General features: G+C 36.2%; 2 protein-coding genes and 5 non-coding genes across 8 annotated transcripts; 2 read left to right on the top strand and 5 right to left on the bottom strand.

Annotated features, from left to right (window-relative positions):
* Positions 1 to 889: 889 nt before the first annotated feature.
* Positions 890 to 2,356, bottom strand: LOC127628757 (coiled-coil domain-containing protein 115-like). 2 transcript variants are annotated; one of them, XR_007968701.1, is made up of 5 exons: positions 2,161 to 2,356; positions 1,933 to 2,036; positions 1,742 to 1,845; positions 1,385 to 1,585; positions 890 to 1,107 (listed from the first exon to the last, which is right to left on the bottom strand). XR_007968701.1 is itself a non-coding variant. In XM_052105619.1 (4 exons), exons 1-4 carry the CDS (start codon positions 2,293 to 2,295, stop codon positions 1,572 to 1,574), a joined length of 357 nt encoding a protein of 118 aa, XP_051961579.1. In that variant the 5' UTR covers positions 2,296 to 2,356; the 3' UTR covers positions 890 to 1,571. The 2 variants fall into 2 exon arrangements, 1 of the variants encoding a protein (XP_051961579.1); XM_052105619.1 differs by having other exon boundaries at positions 890 to 1,585.
* A 348-nt stretch (positions 2,357 to 2,704) lies between these two features.
* Positions 2,705 to 2,776, bottom strand: trnae-uuc (transfer RNA glutamic acid (anticodon UUC)). The gene has a single exon. It is a non-coding gene; the product is annotated as a tRNA-Glu (tRNA).
* A 387-nt stretch (positions 2,777 to 3,163) lies between these two features.
* Positions 3,164 to 3,235, top strand: trnah-gug (transfer RNA histidin (anticodon GUG)). The gene has a single exon. It is a non-coding gene; the product is annotated as a tRNA-His (tRNA).
* Positions 3,236 to 3,521: 286 nt separating this feature from the next.
* ebp (EBP cholestenol delta-isomerase) lies at positions 3,522 to 10,142 on the top strand. The gene is made up of 5 exons (XM_052105614.1): positions 3,522 to 3,723; positions 4,162 to 4,468; positions 9,368 to 9,404; positions 9,487 to 9,617; positions 9,706 to 10,142. Exons 2-5 carry the CDS (start codon positions 4,162 to 4,164, stop codon positions 9,927 to 9,929), a joined length of 699 nt encoding a protein of 232 aa, XP_051961574.1. The 5' UTR covers positions 3,522 to 3,723; the 3' UTR covers positions 9,930 to 10,142.
* A 3,251-nt stretch (positions 10,143 to 13,393) lies between these two features.
* trnaf-gaa (transfer RNA phenylalanine (anticodon GAA)) lies at positions 13,394 to 13,466 on the bottom strand. The gene has a single exon. It is a non-coding gene; the product is annotated as a tRNA-Phe (tRNA).
* Positions 13,467 to 15,778: 2,312 nt separating this feature from the next.
* Positions 15,779 to 15,852, bottom strand: trnan-guu (transfer RNA asparagine (anticodon GUU)). Its single transcript has one exon. It is a non-coding gene; the product is annotated as a tRNA-Asn (tRNA).
* A 1,172-nt stretch (positions 15,853 to 17,024) lies between these two features.
* On the bottom strand, positions 17,025 to 17,098 carry trnan-guu (transfer RNA asparagine (anticodon GUU)). The gene has a single exon. It is a non-coding gene; the product is annotated as a tRNA-Asn (tRNA).
* Between the last annotated feature and the right edge of the window lie 1,406 nt (positions 17,099 to 18,504).

The following is an 18,504-nucleotide window of genomic DNA, read 5'->3' as shown; positions in this document are numbered from 1 at the left end:
TGATGTGTGCGATTTCATGTTAAGTAGCCTGCTAATTAACTGTAATCTGGCTGTAGCTAAAATAAATACAAAGGCGAGAACGCGCCTCATTCACATTGCTCGTGCACATTTTTGTTTTACATGCATCAAAGTTTTTCTTTGTCTGGTTTGTGTTTATTATCTGTTTTGAAAGTATGTTAGACTTAAAATTGCTTCCACGATTTTATTATTGATTAATAAACATCGCCTCATTGTACTCATGTAAAATTAGTTTGACTAGACTTTGTTTACATTTAAACAAAACATGGCTCTGTAACAGAAATGACTGGATCTGAGGATGCTTGGTACCTTTACATTGTAGAAGAATCTGAAGAAGAATCTTATTTTTGTTGCTGTTGTATTTTATGGAAAAGCACACACTAAGATATATTTCCTACTATATTTTGAGATAGCTTACTGACATGCACCTCCAAATATGACTGGAGGGGTATTCACATTAAGGTTTAGATTATTTTCAACCACACAGAGATAGTCATAAAAATACTGTAAGGACAACAATTCAAATCTATCTTTTAACTCATTGTAAAACGAAGTATTAGTTTAAAATCAATTGTACATGCTCAGATTTCACAATAGCAAATAGTCAAAATGACGATACAGCTCATCAATCAACTGTATTTTGTATTAGGAAAACGGCATTGTTTTTTATAGGTTAATATTACATTATGGTAATTTGGCATTTAATTAAAAAAATATGTTTTGTTTATACAGCACTTTTCTTAGACTCAAGGTCACTTTACAAAATAATAATCAAAAGAAAACAAGGGTCAGACAACAAAAGATCAAATACAGGAACACATTTATTTCCAAATAAGTTATTTAACAATCAACAGATATGTTTATTCTGGGAAGATGGAATGATGGCCCACTTTATGGTACAAATAAATACATTAAGATTTAATAGAAGAAATTAATTAATTAATGAATAAGGTCACTTTTATTCCTTTATCATTTCTCGTTGAGTCTTCTCAATCTTCTGTTGTTTCTCCTTTATTTGGGCCTGCATTTCTTTTCTTGTAGCCAGTATTGCACTTTGTAGGGACGCAATCTCTGTTGAGAGAGAGATGACTGGGGGGAAAGGGGTGACACGGTTAAATTGGTAACACTTCTAGAGTTGCTGTTTTGTAAAAAAAAGTTTTTAAAACGTACCGCTTACTTGTGAATATAGTACCAAAACGATGACAAAAATTTGACATAAGATAGAAAAATAAAACTAAACATAACAGATTCAGATTCAATGCTCTAATTAAAGCCACACATACAATGTGCATCATAGCTCATCACATCAGTATGCTTTGCTTTTATACAGGGGGATTTCACTATAGCAGAAGAAAGCAATATTTACCCTCTTTAAAGGCAGCTTGAGCCTGTTTAAGATTTTGTGGTACAAGGATGCCAAACCACTTTAAAGGATCTCTGTGCTCTGGTGTGGACGACTCAAACTTTGTTTTTCCTTGAGGGTCTGTCTCCTGTTGCTCATTTGAGGCATCTTCCTCTGCACTGTCCTTTGGCATTTTTTGTTTGGCATTTATTCACCTCCGAAGACCTGAAACATGAAAAACTGGTCAAACATATAACACTATTTTAAGTAGATAATACATAGGTCATTGCATGCATGTATATTTTTACTATTAGAACGAAAATGTAAACAACAGTCAAGACAACAGAATCCAGTTTCACAACTACACCAAGTCAGTCATACCTCCCTCTTTTGCTCCAATGTCTTCTATCATGTTATTTTTCAGCTCTTCTGTATTATTTTCACTTCTCTCACATTTAAACTCAACTTTCCCACTCTCCAACAAGCTGTTATCGAGGCAAAACATGAATATAAATAAATCAGCAATCCTCAAACACACGTAAATGGTATTTAATTGCATATGACTTACAAACCTGGCATGAACATTTACAAGCGGTTCCATCTCACTAGCGTACAGGAGAGCGGATACTTGCTTATTTCCCATCGAGTAACGTGCCTTGGCAATAGAAAACCAAACCTGTGTAACACAATTCAACAGTATGTAGAATATTTTTACATTAATATGCTGTATGTGAGACTTATTAACAAATACGCTTTCATGCCCTATGTGAATCACAACCAAAGGTAATTGTGTGTTTCACCTCTTCTATAAGTGAATTGAGCTTATCTCGTTTCTCCTCCAAAGCCTCGAGCTGGTCCATGAAAAGCAACAACTGCTCATCCAAACGAAGTTGTTGATCAAGGCGCATTTCTGCTGTACGACTTTTGAATAGCATGAATATTTTTTCCGAAGAACTGTTTGGATAGGATGCCCAGTCGTCAGAAATTCACTGGTCATGTGACAAACAGATCACGTGAATACGACCGCTAATTATTTGCTACGTATAAATTTCGAGTTATCCATTCTGTGAATGCAGAATGTATTTGTTATTGTAATTACGACTATGTCATTATGCACGCACACATTTAACGTTTGAATTATGTTGTTAAAACGGATTTACGGTGTGGCTAATTTTGTATGTCATGAACATTCTGAATGTCTCATAAGCAAATTAAAAATGTTGCATAGGTTTGTGTTCTAACGTGCCGTTTTTCAAGAACAGCCTCTTGAAACGTTTCTGAAAGACATCATAAGTCACTACTCATCATCAAAGCAAAAAATACAAGGCAAAAAAAAACATGCGCTTCCCATACCGGGAGTCGAACCCGGGCCGCCTGGGTGAAAACCAGGAATCCTAACCGCTAGACCATATGGGAGATGTAAACAACGTAGACAGTACATAGCTTTAATAAGTCGTACATAGCTTTAATATTTTGTACTAGATTTCATCTCGTTTTTGTTCACAGTGTAGTATTATATCCATCTGTAACAGACGATGGGAGGAAAAAATCCACTTTATTTTATTTTCTCAAACTACCCTGACAACAGAACATGTCGTGTTGAATCTGATACTTGATAATGAAACAATAATAAAGTAAACAAAAAAAACTATAATAAACTTAAGAGCGCATAATGAAAGTTAATATACTCACGTTTTGTCAAATTATAATTTTGAAAATACTGGATCATAACGCTGATTATATAAACAGTCATACCTATGATACCTCATTTCTACCACACGTTTCCATCACCTCCAGTAGCTTGCCGTGATCGTATAGTGGTTAGTACTCTGCGTTGTGGCCGCAGCAACCCCGGTTCGAATCCGGGTCACGGCAGGGATAACTCCCTATCACGGCATGGAGGCAAATGTTTTTGCTCACTTTGGAAGTTTGTATAATTATGAAGTAATAAAAAAGATAGAAACGTGTTTAACTGCACAAATTTGCCATGAGTAGCCTGATGTAGCTTAACCTACTGTATATACACATTTCGCAATCACATGTGACGATATGTATGTTCCGAGGCGATCGTCCAACTGTAAGCGGTAAAACTGTCACGTGGGGTTGCTACGCATGCAGAGCGTAATAATGATTGGGTAGTGCTAAGCACGTGAACCTACGGTAGGATGTGACTCGGTGGCGCGATGTTTCTGCAATTATGTAGTATAATTTTCTTAGAGCAGCTGATATTGACATTGTTCATTCCAGTGTCTGATGCTTCAGATATTTCCTGCTCCAGTTGTATTCTTGAAACAATTAACAGGCTTTAATTAGCAACCTTCAAACGCATTGCATTTGCAGGATATTTCAGAACTCATCACAAAGTAAGTAAATATCGGCTGTGTTGTGAAACAATTTGATCAATTAGATTAAAGTGACAATTTGAGAAACCGTTTTGTTGCTGCATATATGATATGACTTAGTTAACTGCACACACACACAAAATTATAATTATAATAAGTTAGCCTATTTTTAAGATTTGTGTATTTCAATTTCTTAACAAAATTCCATCAAATTAAATTGTGTAATCTTGTATAAAATAAGCCTTAACATTTTATGTTTTGTTAATTTACTTTTTGTTAAATATGACACAATTATTTACTGAAATTTTTATATGAAATAACGTAGGCTTAAAATAAAAATAGGCTTAAAAAATGTTTTGTGTGTCATTTGGAAATCGTAACTAAATATATAGTAATTTTCATGTTGCAACAAGTTTCAAAATTTGTCTCTAAATATGCTCTTTTCATTAACTTTTCCAGATGCAGAAGCAAGCAGAAACTATAAATCATCCATATTGGCCACGCAACCTATCTATTCCAAACTATGTTGCAAATAACCGTTCAATGTCAGAGATTCTCATATTCCTGTTCTCTGTGTCCGGGATACTGCTGCTTGCCACCTGGTTACTGACTGGGCGGAAGGTATCTGGGAGCAGGCTTAGTGGAGGGAGAAGGTTAGCACTGTGCTGGTTCACTGTGTGTGGCTTCATCCATGGAGTAATAGAGGGATGGTTCTCTTTATACTACACCATCATTCCCGAAGACCAGAGTTTCCTGTCTCAACTCTGTGAGTGATGTTCAAAGTCTATTTTCTCTATGCACTTTGACACAGTCAATTGTTAGGAAGTTTCAACATTATTGTTTGATAGTGTACCCTTAAAGTGGTCATAACATGCCTTTTTATTATTTTAATATGTTCCTGGAGGTTCACTTCTTCTAATATTAATAGTTTTGTTGCACAAAAACATGATCATTTTCCACTCTCATTCTGACGCTCTGCTGGAAATGGTCTGTTTTGGTGCTGCTTCTCCTTTAAGACTTGACAGGAAATGTCTACTGTTATGATTGGCTCTCTGCTCTTTACTGACATGCTCTTGTCTTCTCACTGCTCACCACTGATGGGCGGGGCAACAAAAATAATAAGGTGAAGTTGTCGTAAAAAGGTGTGTTCGAGATCATGCAGTGCTGTGCATACCGATTGGCGAATGGACGCAGTTGCATGTCAGTTAAATTTTGTCCCAGCGCTGTCACCATGGCGTATGCCATCAAAGTTCAGTGAGAGCGATTCGAGAGCAGCCGTCTGGTGCAGCCGCTGCAGCTGCTCCAGAAGAGCTGCACAAGCTCTGAATATCGACACAGCTTATTCACGTTTGGCCAGACTTATAGCGTGACAAAGGTGACGTGTGTTTTGTGGGCTGCGTGTGCAACTGCATACTTCACATACTACTCTTACTACTTCTACTTTGTCAGTCTATGGCAGAAATAATAGCATGGTAGTATGCCAATACCAAGGTGTTTACCTCTTGTGTGGCAAAAACTCACAAATCTGTGTTTTTATGACAGTACATCGGGTTTATATAATTTTATATTATGTTTATCATAGTAATATCATGTTTCTTCATAAAAAAAAACATTCAACATGATTCAAAATACTGACTCCTTTATTAGTATTAAAATAATATAAGCTTTTATTGGACTTTCTACTTGTACACCAGCAGGCACTGTATTAACCAGCACATAACCTTTTCAAATGAATACATTTTCTGGTTATTTTGTTAAATTCAAGCATGTCATCATCTGCCAATCATTGGAGTTCGACTTTGTCTGTTTAAAAGAAAGCAAACATTGCGCAATCTGCCGTGACTGAAGTAGGTTTTGCTCGTGAAAGGAAGCGCAAAGTGTCTGGCTTGATGGCTCTCTTTTCAACTCCTCCCCCAACTGCAACTGTCAAATCTCGCCGATTGATAAATCAAGATGTGGTTCAAGTTGGACACACCTATTGTGTTGTTGTGGAGGCGGTCATATGCAAATGTCTACCAAAGTATGACAATGTGGAGGAAGTGGAAAGCGAGTTGTTTTGGCAGCTTGCTTCAGCAAATACTCTTTTGTGGGAGGAATGAGGAAGTTTTGAGTTCTGAAACATCCAGTATGTTTTTATAGTAAAATGAGCTCTTATAACTGCAAGTATGATAATTACTGGATAAAATTGTATAATAAGGTTTGCATTAGGTATCATTAACAATGTATATAATACATGGGCCTGTGTAGCTCAGTGAGTATTGATGCTGACTACCTCCCCTGCAGTCATGAGTTCGAATCCAGGGTGTGCTGAGTGACTCCAGCCAGGTCTCCAAAGCAACCAAATTGGCCCGGTTGCTAGGGAGGGTAGAGTCACATGGGGTTACCTCCTCGTGGTCCCTATAATGTCTTGCTCTCACTCTCAGTGGGGTGTGTGGTGAGTAGTGCGTGGATGCCGCGGAGAATGGTGCCTCCACATGCGCTACGTCACTGCGGTAACATGATCAACAAGCCACGTGATAAGATGCTCAGATTGACGTTTTAGACGTGGAGGAAACTGAGATTCGCCATCCAGATTAAGGCGAGTCACTACACCACCACAAGGACTTAGAGTACACAGTGAATTGGGCATTCCAAAAAAAAACTATGTATAATAAAATTTTCCAGCGTTTATTAATCTTGGGTAATGTCAATTTATAAAAATGCAATTGTTCTTTGTTTGTTCATGTTAGTTCATATTGTATAAACTAATGTTAACTTTTACAATTTTAATGTTAAAAATTGACTAGTATATAAATGAACATTAACCAAGATTATTAAGTTAGTTCGTGTTAACTAATGTAGTTAAGTAATGTTAACAAATGCTACTATAAGTGTTACCCATCAAAGTAACAAAAATAAGAAAATGCTGTTTTAGTTTTAGATAATTTTAATAGTATATGACACTGTCGACAATGCTTGAAATTCAATTTCAATTACCCAAATCACTGTGTAAATGTTTATTTAGAGCAACAAAATCAATGAAAACAAAAAGTTGGCCAGAATGTATGCAAAAGTGAATAAAATGGGGGCGGGGGGTTAATTATGAATAATTTGTGTTTATAGGGCCTATAAACACATCACCTCAAAATATATATTTGTAAACAAATGTAAAGATTAAACACATATCTCTTAGAGAGCAGAGAACTTTGCAGATAGGATGGTTTGGATATTTCCAGATTAATTGCGCATATGTTCATTTGTTGAGAAAATGTGAAAAGCCCTAATTATTTGTCAAGCACTTTATCTGCTATCATTTACACTAAATAAGCCTCAAAGACTCAAATAGCCACAAAGCATTATTTTTCATAACTTTTTTTCCTGTGTTTCTGCCAGGTGTTCACATTATTCAGCAATGATTTGCTTTATGAATAAATTATTCATATTAGAGTGTACTGCTTCGCTGTACTTTTAGATATTCTGCTGTTATTTTATTGGTTGTAACTAAGTTATTTGTCTTTTTGTGATTATTCAGAGCACATTTTATACTTCATATGTTGTTTTTAGTTTTCATCATCATTGTGATTTGTTAGTTAAATAATCAATTTCATGCGCATTGCAGAGACCAACGGACTGCGGAGAATTTTAAAATAAAAGTCAATGTTTTTTAATTTTATGACTTGTTCATTCATTTTGCATGTGTTTGTGGGGCCCCTCAGGCATGTCGGGGCCCTAGGTGGCCGTTTGTATCACCTGTAGGACAGGCTGGCCCTGAGTCACCATGTGTATGTTATCTTGAAGAAAATCAGCAATTCAAGCTCTATTAAGAAGAGGGAGTTTGTTTTTTGTGAGTTAAAGTTGAATAGAAGTGACCAAAAATGTGAGAGCGTGTATCCTAGTCCATTATACAATGCAAAAAAAAATTAAAAAATCAACATTTTAGATGTCTTTTTTGTTTTGTTTGTCAATATAAATATCTAAAAATCCTTACGTACATTTACTTTAGGAAATATATTGCAGAAGAAAAATTTTATATCTGAGAATGTTGATATAATATTTATTATTTAAAAATATCTAAAAATCCTTAAAACAAGATACATTTACCAGAGAATTGTTTTTAGCGAATGTATCTTGAATATAAGTATATTTTGTTTTTACTACACTGGCAGAAGTATAAACAAACACTACTTATATACAAAATACACGTATATTTAAGATATATTCTCTTAATGCAAGTCTAAATATCTTATATGTTGCTTCTCAAGTAATCTATATATCTTCTTTTAAGGATTTTTAGACATTTTTAAACAGAAAACAAGACAAAAACACTTGATAACAAAATTAGTTTTGCAGTGAATTTCTTTACTGAATTAAACTTCAGAATAATATTATTTTTCCTTTAATTCAGTGAATGTCATTTAGAGGTTATTTTAAAAAGGAGATTCTGTCCTCTTTATTGTTAGTAAGCACGTTTAATACAACCTTTTAAGTCAAGGCATAAAAGGTTAAGAGCTAATGATTCATTGTTGCAATAATCGCAGAATAGTTGTATAACTGTTTTAATAATCATTAGATTAGACGATTATCAAAATAATCGTTAGTTGCAGCCCTACCCTAATATGACATCCCAGATGTATATGACTTTCTTTCTTCTGCAGAACACAAAAAAGTGAATGGTGACCAGAACTCAGAGGGTTAAAAAAAAATGACATAAATGAGGCATAAAAGTAATCCAGTAGTTAAATCCATATATTCTGAAGCAATATGACTGGTGTGATGAGAAACAGATCAATATTTATGTTTTTTTTACTATAAATCTCCACCTTTGACCAGCCCCAACCAGATAATCACTTCCACACTTGAATTAAAAAGGACTTAAATATTGGTCTGTTTTTCAACCACACCTATCATATAATTTCAGAAGATATCGAAATAACTACTGGAGTCTTATAGATTACTTTTAAACTGACTTTTGGTGCTTCTAAGTTCTGGTCACCATTCACTGGCCTTGTGAGGACCAACAGAGGTGAACTATTCTTTTAAAAATCTTTGTCCTACATGTCTGGGATGGCATGACTGTGAGTAAATGATGAAAGAATTTTCATTTTTGGGTAAACCTATCCTGTAAAGGGATATAAGGGAAAGGAGGCAGCGAGAACCGGCTTGACAATATAAATCATTGTTTAATGGTAAACTGAACCAAAAAGACACAAACACACACCTGACCTTTCCAGGTGGTTGGCTAGGAGCCCCTTCTCCCCACACGGTCGGCAACCAATTCCTCTGCTTTCAGGCAGCCGAGCTCCTCCGTCCCGCGGAAGACTGCCACGGCTGCTCTGTTGGGGTGGATGGTAGCGGTGGATCCACTACGGCATATCCCTCCTCCTTCCCGAGTCTTCGGCACCAGTGTAAAGGGAACATTGTAAAGGAAAAGCCAAGAAGCGGCCTGACAATATTAATAATATTTTAATGAAAAACTTAAAACAGAAGACACAAACACACATGTTGGACAGCTGCCCGTAAACGTTCTCTCTCTCTATCGCACCACCATCTGCAGTTGGCCTTTATCCCTCTCAGAGGCTTAATTAGCCTGATAAGGGACCAGGTGTGTAAAATCACCACCCGGCCCCGCCCTTCGCCCTGTCACATATCCCTTTAAAGTGCATACTTTTTTTTTTTTCCTTTGTAGGGAAGGAATATTGCAAAGGAGACAGCAGATATGCCATGTAAGTTATACACATGATTGTCATATGTTTAAATATTAGTTTTTGCATTGTGTCTAACCTACTTTTATGGTATCTGCTTCAGCGCGGATAATTTCACTGTTTGCATGGAGACAGTGACTGCTTGTCTGTGGGGTCCCTTCAGCATATGGATTGTTGTGGCCTTCCTGTATAATCGTCCTTACAGATTTGTCTTGCAGCTCATCGTATCTCTCGGTAAGAGATGTGTCACTCGTATTATATATGAGAATCAATCAACTTTGAAGGAAAATCTGTTTGTTCTAACCTAAAACATTACTTACAGGTCAGCTGTATGGTGCAGTCCTCTACTTCTTCACTGAGCATAGAGATGGATACATTCACAGCGAGTATGGGCACCCCATCTACTTCTGGTTCTACTTTGTTTTCATGAATATTTTGTGGATTGTCATTCCTTTCTGTCTTATAGTGGATTCATGGTGTCAGCTATCTTCCAGTCAATGCATGTTAGATAAAGCAGTCCTGAAAGGGAAATCTAAAAGAAACTAGGCCAGGGACATAGGAAAGGAAAGAACTTAACTACTGTATACAATTTTTAATAATATCTAAATTATGTGAAGAGAATCTACTTTTTTTAAATTACATTTTGTAATTGTACAGTACTTATTGATGGAAGAAAATAAGTGTAATGTTTATGGCGAATATTCGTACCGAAATGTGACTCTAATTGGGTTGAAATTAAATATTCAAAATACTGCCCCAGCTGGGTTGCTTCATATTTACTTGTTTTTGTTGTGTACTATTTCAATATCAAATTATTCCATTTTAGATTTTGTTAATTAAATGTAGGATCCACTTCACCTCATATCACTGAAAAATACTTCAATCCTCATTTTATTTGTACTCTACAATAAAGCCTCTTCAAGGCGGTTACTAACAATCCCTCTATGTCTATCTTCACTCCTCTGCTTCACTTTGAATGCAGTTTGATAATTAGTTGAGGAAGTTTCTCCCTTTTTGTCCAGAGATCAGTGAGCTCACTCTAAACTGAAGGGCTAAAATACTGTAAACCTGCAGTGAGTGACAACCTCAGTGATTATAATGGTAGAGCTGTAATATTATTGTGTTTGCTAAATTTCTGGGTACAGCAATTTATTCAAAACTGAAGTGTGAAGTAGGAATATGGCAGGAAGTTAAAAAGTATTTAATTACACTTCTATTAATTCACATTAATAATCAGATTACAATCTCAAGAGCAATAAGCAACAATATTGATTTTTGTCAAAATCATGCAGCCCTATTCTCTTAACTCATATCTCAGAAGAACTCTGTAGCAACCCCAATTTTATTTGCAAAGCCATAAGGGATTTCAGGCTTTATAAGATAACTTTTTCCAACTACAGCCAATTGAGATTGAGTAACAGACAGAGCACTGCAGTAAAAACCAATATAATTCATAAACATGGTTATAACTAATCTAATCTATAACTAATTTTAATCTATTCAGTGGCTTCTTCCTTGATGAGCAGCCTTTTGGGTTATGTCAATATGGGACTTGTTTTACTGTGGATATAGTATTGTATTCCACAGAAAAAAGAAAGTCATGTGAGTTTGAGATGGCATAATGGTGAGTGAATGATGTGAGAATTGCTATTCTTAAAAATACTATTCCTTAAAAATACACCTGGCATGTTTACAATTTTTCACTAAAGTGGATGAATAATATTCAATCATAAATATAAATAGGCCTATATGTTAAACATTTTTTAATTGTTAAATTCACCAATATAACAATACATTTGAATAAAAAAAATAGGCATATAATAACTTAATCTTAAATGCCATGTGGGGACTTCCATGATCATTTTTGTAAGACGAGGTCAGCAAAATCTACTATTACAGAACATAAAAAAATTTAAAGTACAAAAATAATATTTCTGTTGTAATTTCTTTACTTGCAAGTGCCATTGGTCCAACTAAACCCTCAAGCCTGATTTTGACATAAACTGAAGACAATCATAGATATGTCCATTGAGTACACAGGCCCATTAGTGAGGAATGACAAACTTATATATATATATTTTTTAAAGAAACGTCTTCTCACTTTCAGCTGCTTTTATTTTCAGCAAACATAACGTGTAAATAATTATATGAACATAAAAAAAATTAAACAAATAAGACATACACTGAACAAGTTTCACAGATATGTGACTAACAGAAGTGGAATAATGTGTCCCTGAACAAAGAGGGGAGGGTAACAAAAGTAACAGTATCTGGTGTGACCACCAGCTGCATTAAGTACTGCAGTGCATCTCCTCCTCATGGGCTGCATCAAGAACTTTGCCAGTTCTTGATGTGAGATGTTACCCCACTATCCCACCAAGTCACTTGCAAGTTCCCAGACATTTCTGGGGGGAATGGCCCTAGCCCTCACCCTCCGATCCAACAGGTCCCAGACGTTGAGATCCGGCCTCTTCGCTGGCCATGGCAGAACACTGACATTCCTGTCTTGACACACAGAATGAGCAGTATGGCTGGTGGCATTGTCACGCTGGAGGATCATGTCAGGATGAGTCTGCAGGAATTGGGTACCACATGAGGGAGGAGGATGTCTTACCTGTAACGCACAGCATTGAGATTGCCTGAAATGACAACAAGCTCAGTCCTATGATGCTGTTACACACCGCCCCAGACCATGACGGACCCTCCACATCGATCCCGCACCAGAGTACAGACCTCGGTGTAACGCTCATTCCTTCGACGATAAACGCAAATACGACTATCACCCCTGGTGAGACAAAACTGTGACTCGTCAGAGAAGAGCACTTTTTGCCAGTCCTGTCTGGTCCAGTGAAGGTGGGTTTGTGCTCATAGGCGACGTTGTTGCCGGTGATGTCTGGTATGGACCTGCCTTACAACAGGCCTACAAGCCCTCAGTCCAGCCTCTCTCAGCCTATTGTGGACAGTCTGAGCACTGATGGAGGGATTATGCATTCCTGGTGTAACTCAGGCAGTTGTTGTTGCCATCCTGTACCTGTCCTGCAGGTGTCATATTCAGATGTACCGATCCTGTGCAGGTGTTTTTACACGTGGTCTGACACTGTGAGGACGATCAGCTGTCCTGCCTGTCTCCCTGTATTGCTGTCTTAGGCGTCTCACAGCACGGACATTGCAATTTATTGCCCTGGCCACATCTGCAGTCCTCAAGCCTCCATACAGCATGCCTAGGTGTTTTTCAGAGTCTGTAGAAAGGTCTCTTTAGTGTCTTAAGTTTTCATTACTGTGACCAATCATAATTGCCTACCGTCTGTAAGCTGTTAGTGTCTTAAAGACCATTCCACAGGTGCATGTTCATTAATTGTTTATGGATCATTGAACAAGCACGGCAAACATTGTTTAAACACTTTTCAATAAAGACCTGTAAAGTTATTTGGATTTTTACTAAATAATCTTTCAAATACCGTGTCCTGAAAAAGATGAGTTTATAACAGCAATCAAGTGATTAATGAACACATTTCCCAGGTTGTTTTTAGAAGTGTAGCCTGCATAAAGAATATGGCTTGCATTTACCCCACACAAAATAAGTATTTTGTTGTAAATTCTGTTAATCAAAATTAATAATCATATAATTACAAATCAACAGAAATAATAGTAAATTTTTTTGTCATATTTGTGCAGCCCTAATCTAAATTGACTTACAAATGAGAGATGAAATGAGCTTTATAGTTACATTGTTTTCCTTTACCACAAGGTTAAATATTAGAAAATGTCTAATTATATTATATAACCTACCCATTAAAGACTACATAATTGCTTCTGGCAATGTGTTGGTTGTTTCAAAATCATATACACAGTAGTTTGTAGAATAATTGTATAATACGAAACCTTCACATAAATACTGCATTTCGTTGTCTTTGTACTTGTACTCTGCACAATGACAATAAAGTTGAATCTAATCTAAAAAAAAAAAACAAAAGCCAAGAACTACTTCTGAAGGATAAAAGCAAAGAAAATGCCGAAACCCGGGATCGAACCAGGGACCTTTAGATCTTCAGTCTAACGCTCTCCCAACTGAGCTATTTCGGCTATAACACAAAAGTAGAACTGTAGCCACAATGAACATACATGTATTATTTTCTGTTTGAAAGGATTTGATACATTTTGGTTAATGGTCCCAACCTGACTTTAATAAATGATTTTACGCCCTTAAGAGAACGCACGCTTTACGACGACGTCATATTTCTTTTCTGTGCGGGACCAACTGATCGATCTAGTAAATAATATATAAGTGGCGGGACCCGGTGGAATCGAAGTTCTATAAAATTCTTATAAAGGTTCTATTAAATGGCAGTTTAGAAACAAACGCTCCATTCTGGCACTTCAGGGTTATTTTGCTACTGGAGAAAACCGCTATCTAAGGGTGCTTCGCTTAAATTGTTGTTTGTAGGGATAAAATCCATTTCTGAAAGATTATTGTAGATTTTGGCTTCATCAGGATCATGATAAACTCAAGCATTTGACATATTTTATGATATTTCACGAATCACCGCTATCATTATAGCGTCTGGTCTAGTGAGACCCACTTACCCGCAGCTGCTGTTAGCGTAAGGACATGCGAAATGTGAGGAACAATGTCATACAGCTAAAATGATTCACTTTGAATGCATTAAGTAACAATCGTTATGGAAAACGGCTGAAATTAAGTTTGAACATAGGATATGATTATATTGAAGTCAAACATGATTATTTACTGTATATGGTTTAATAATTTAAGCAGTAAGACGCATTTTATACTGCATGTCTGGTAGTTTCATTTTCACATACCACATTTTTTAGCCTCTAGAGTCTAGAAGATTAAAAAGTGTGTGGAAGTTTATTTATCAACCCCTAACTAACACGTGCAACATAATCATACATGCGTATTGAATCGTTAAAACACGTTTTCCAATAATTTTTTAAAAAGCCTACATAATTCCTTTTTCCATTTCTAATAACTTTTCTTAACATCAATAAACATTATTACCTTATTTAATGCTTAAAGGATTATTAAAACAGCAGGGCTGCTCATCCCTGTTGCCTGCAGAGTCATTTCAATATCAACAGACATGAACAAAATTCAGTTTAGCTTTATGTTTTTTAAGCTTAACGTTAAGAGTATTTCATGTATGCAAATATTCTAGAGTTCTCAATAACGACATACACCGAGAAATATATATTTATATATACAGCCTTTCATCATACAATTATGTCATGATATATTTAATTTTGCCCACTGTATCCCTCTATGCTTGTGTTCTCCATAGAGGACCTCAAATTTACAAACTGTTGTCTTAGGTTTCTGGGGGACATGAAATGTTGTCCTGTTGTTGCCTACAACAGTATTTACACCTTGTGGTTCTTTACTACACACATTCCTATTAGCACTCATAAATGTAGATAGAAATGTAGAGACATTGATGCATTTTATTTTCAGGAATTTTGCATTTACTCCATGCATGTTTACTGTAAATCTTTCAAATGCATACCCTCTTAAAGAGATCACATTATCACAAGATTATGTTTACTTTAACAGTGCAAAGAAACATTTGCGAAACAATAGCAAACAAAGCAGAAATTGCCCATTGCTAGACTTTAATTCTAGTCATAAATATCAAATTATAAATCACTGTCACATCCTTAAAAAAAAATCATGTTCCCTAACATTTTTAAATGAAAGCAAAAAATAAATAAAAGTTTTCCATTTGTGCCTGTTTTTAAGCCTGCTTACAATATATTTCACAACAAATATGGCATGTTACTGCATGTGTACAGAATTCTCCACAAAACATTCTCCAGAGAAAGGTCTTTTATCGCCCTCTGCAGGAGCAATACTGGGAAAATGTAAACTTAGTAAGTATACCCTGGATTTGCCACAAGGTGTCGCTCTTTCATTATGTTTGAAAAGGCAACACAAAGTGTGCACTATTGAATAATTAGTTCCCATTACAAGTTATCTTAAGTGTTTACATTTATTGCGGCAATTATTTATTGTTTATAATTTATGGCCAAGATCGATCAACAGTTAAAATTGTGATCCTACCTAGTAAGATGCCTGTCAAATTTACACAATTTTCACCAAATATTATAGCGTATTCTGGTAAAGCTTAATTTGTTATCATCATAAGAGCAAATTAGCAAAACATTTGGAAGTATGAACTTCAATCAAAGCCTAGATGATTACAGTCAACAAAGTTACTTCCAACTGCAAAACTTACATTTTGCACTAAATAATGCACATTTGTCATTCAGACAGCTTGAGTCATACCATATTTTAATGTATTTATTTTATCACTATTAAGACAACATTCTCACAAATTACTTAAATGTTATATATAATAATAAATTTAAAATAAGCTTACCGTCCCTGGGTGGGCTCGAACCACCAACCTTTCGGTTAACAGCCGAACGCGCTAACCGATTGCGCCACAGAGACTGGTGGATACCTTTCCTAGAATACAGTCAGAAAACAGTTCATTTTCCAAAAACATATCTTACATTGAAAAAAACTAAATAACATACCTTTTGAGGACGGATTCCACAAAAGCAATTTTCAGGTCCACCAAAAGTATCTGTCCACAGACCAGCATGGGACCTTTGTCCAAATATACAACAATAAAAATCCCTTTTGTGACTCTTTTACATGTGTAATTTTAAATGGCTTTAAATGCTTTACTAGAAGCAATACACTGATCAGCCACAACATTAAAACCACCTGCCTAGTACTGTGTAGCTCCCCCTTGTGCTGCCAAAACAGCCACAACCAGCATCTCAGAACAAGCATTCAGAGATTATATTTTCTCACCACAATTGTACAGAGCAATTATCGGAGTTACTGTAGACTTTGTTAGTTCGAACCAGTCTGGCCATTCTCGGTTGACCTCTCTCATCAACAAGGCATTTCCATCTACAGAACTGCTGCTCACTGGATCGTTTTTGTTTTTGGCACCGTTTCGGAGTAAAAAGAGAGACTGTTGTGTGTGAAAATCCCAGTAGATCAGCAGTTAAAAAAAAAAAAATCACTAACCAGCCCATCTGGCACCACCAATCATCCATGTGATTATATAATCAGCCAATCGTGTGGCAGCAGTACAGTGCTAAAAATCATGCATATATATATAGGTCAGGAGCTTCAGTTGATGAGAGAAGTCAACAGAGAATGGCCAGACTGGTTCAAACTAACAAAGTCTACAGTAACTCAGATAATCGCTCTCTACAATTGTGGTGAGAAAATATAACCTCCGAATGCTTTTCTGAGACATGGGTTGGTGCCGTTTTGGTGGCACAAGGGGGACAGACACAATATTAGGCAGGTGGTTATAATGTTGTAGCTGATCGGTGTATATCTTTGGCATCTATCTCAGAGGCTAAATGTGAAAAAGCTTAAACGTATAAACTCAAACCAATATTTTAAATACAAATTCTCATTGGAAGTGTAGAGGATTACCAACTGCAGACCTTTCACAGAAAGCACATACTGTATAAAGACACTGCAGCATTTGATATTCAGGCATTTGGTGTAACACCTGATTAAGGTACTTCATTTGTTGTGTCAACACAAAATTTCCATTAATAACTCAAAATGAATGCATAAAAATAAAAGCTTACCGTCCCTGGGTGGGCTCGAACCACCAACCTTTCGGTTAACAGCCGAACGCGCTAACCGATTGCGCCACAGAGACTGGTGACTGCCTCTCCTGGAATGATCCCAATACATACACAAGACAGTTCATTATCCAGGCATTATCCTTTTTAAAAGTCTAAATAACATACCTTCTTTGCATAACACACCACTTCTTCTAACATCTGGTATGATTTCCAGCATTGGCATGTCTAACCTCTTTGAGAATGAGCTGAAATTCAAACATTATGAACATGTATTGTTTTCCACTCAACAAAGTCTTGACTCCTTTTAACATCTGCTGAGACTGTTTTACAGCCTTTTATTAACACTTAAAATAATCATCCATGGTTTTGCTGCAGAAACCATAGTGTAGTAAAACCAGTAACCACAAAATGAACCATGGTTAGTTACTATAGTCATGGTTACTAAAGTAAAACAATTACTGTATGGATACTAATGTTGTAAAACCATGGTTTACGCCGCTGTTAAAAAAAAACAATAAAAAAAACACCACACACACCATTTTTGCGTTAGGGAATCCGAAATATTTTTCATTTCCTTGCCTAAGCTGTTACCGAACGTCCGATTGATTTTACTGAACCAAACTGTTCAGTTCAGCGATTAATTTCAGGCATCATTCAAATGTGCGTCTCATCTGCGAGGCTTTTCACGCATTCTGTTATTATAAGTGCTGCTTTTTATCATTTTAGATAAGTTGCAACGAGTGTTGTAATTTATTTGCATTCATGTCTTCCAGTTAGTGTCGTTGATGCTGCCGTTTGTTAATTAACTGAAAGTGATTTGATAACTCCTTTTGTGTCTACAAAAATACAAATATTCAAGTCATGTACATTACAGATTTACACATACAGTACCTCAGTGCACATAAATTATACGTTATATAGGTTACGGTGACCATACGTCCTCTTTTCCCGGACATCACTTTCGCACACCATTTGGTCGATTAAAAGAGGCTTTCAGCAACTATTGGTCAAAATCCTGCCTGTCAATCTCTCCGTGAGCGCCTGAAGCGCTGTGGTGTTCGGCATCAAACATTTGCTTGACAGTATCAGCAAATGACAGCTCAGTGGAAACAATGCCCAAACGAAAGTGCAAAATTTTTGCACAAAAATTCGCATGATTTCGTCCAGATCGAGATCCGTGGGAAGCAGAATTATGACATGTAAAGCTGCACTTGTGTGTCAGTTGCTAATAAAGGTGCAAGTGATTTAGAAGCACACATTAGCTCAGTGAAGCATAAAGGGACTACTTTTTGCGATCAGGTAAAATTGTTATCACGTTATTTTCCATGACCATTCAAAATAATGTACACTCATGGCATCAACTATTTTACCTTAGTACATGGACATTCAAAGGAATGTTTAAATTTGTATTTATTTATACATATTTATGCTATGCTAATAGTGTATTTTTTCACTGTATTAAAGTTTGCATTCATACTAA

The sequence above is a fragment of the Xyrauchen texanus genome, chromosome 35 (genome assembly GCF_025860055.1).
Source record: "Xyrauchen texanus isolate HMW12.3.18 chromosome 35, RBS_HiC_50CHRs, whole genome shotgun sequence".
Classification (NCBI taxonomy): Eukaryota; Metazoa; Chordata; class Actinopteri; order Cypriniformes; family Catostomidae; genus Xyrauchen; species Xyrauchen texanus.
The sequence above is the reverse complement of the archived record's forward strand: the minus strand, read 5'-3'. Positions and strand labels throughout refer to the sequence as shown.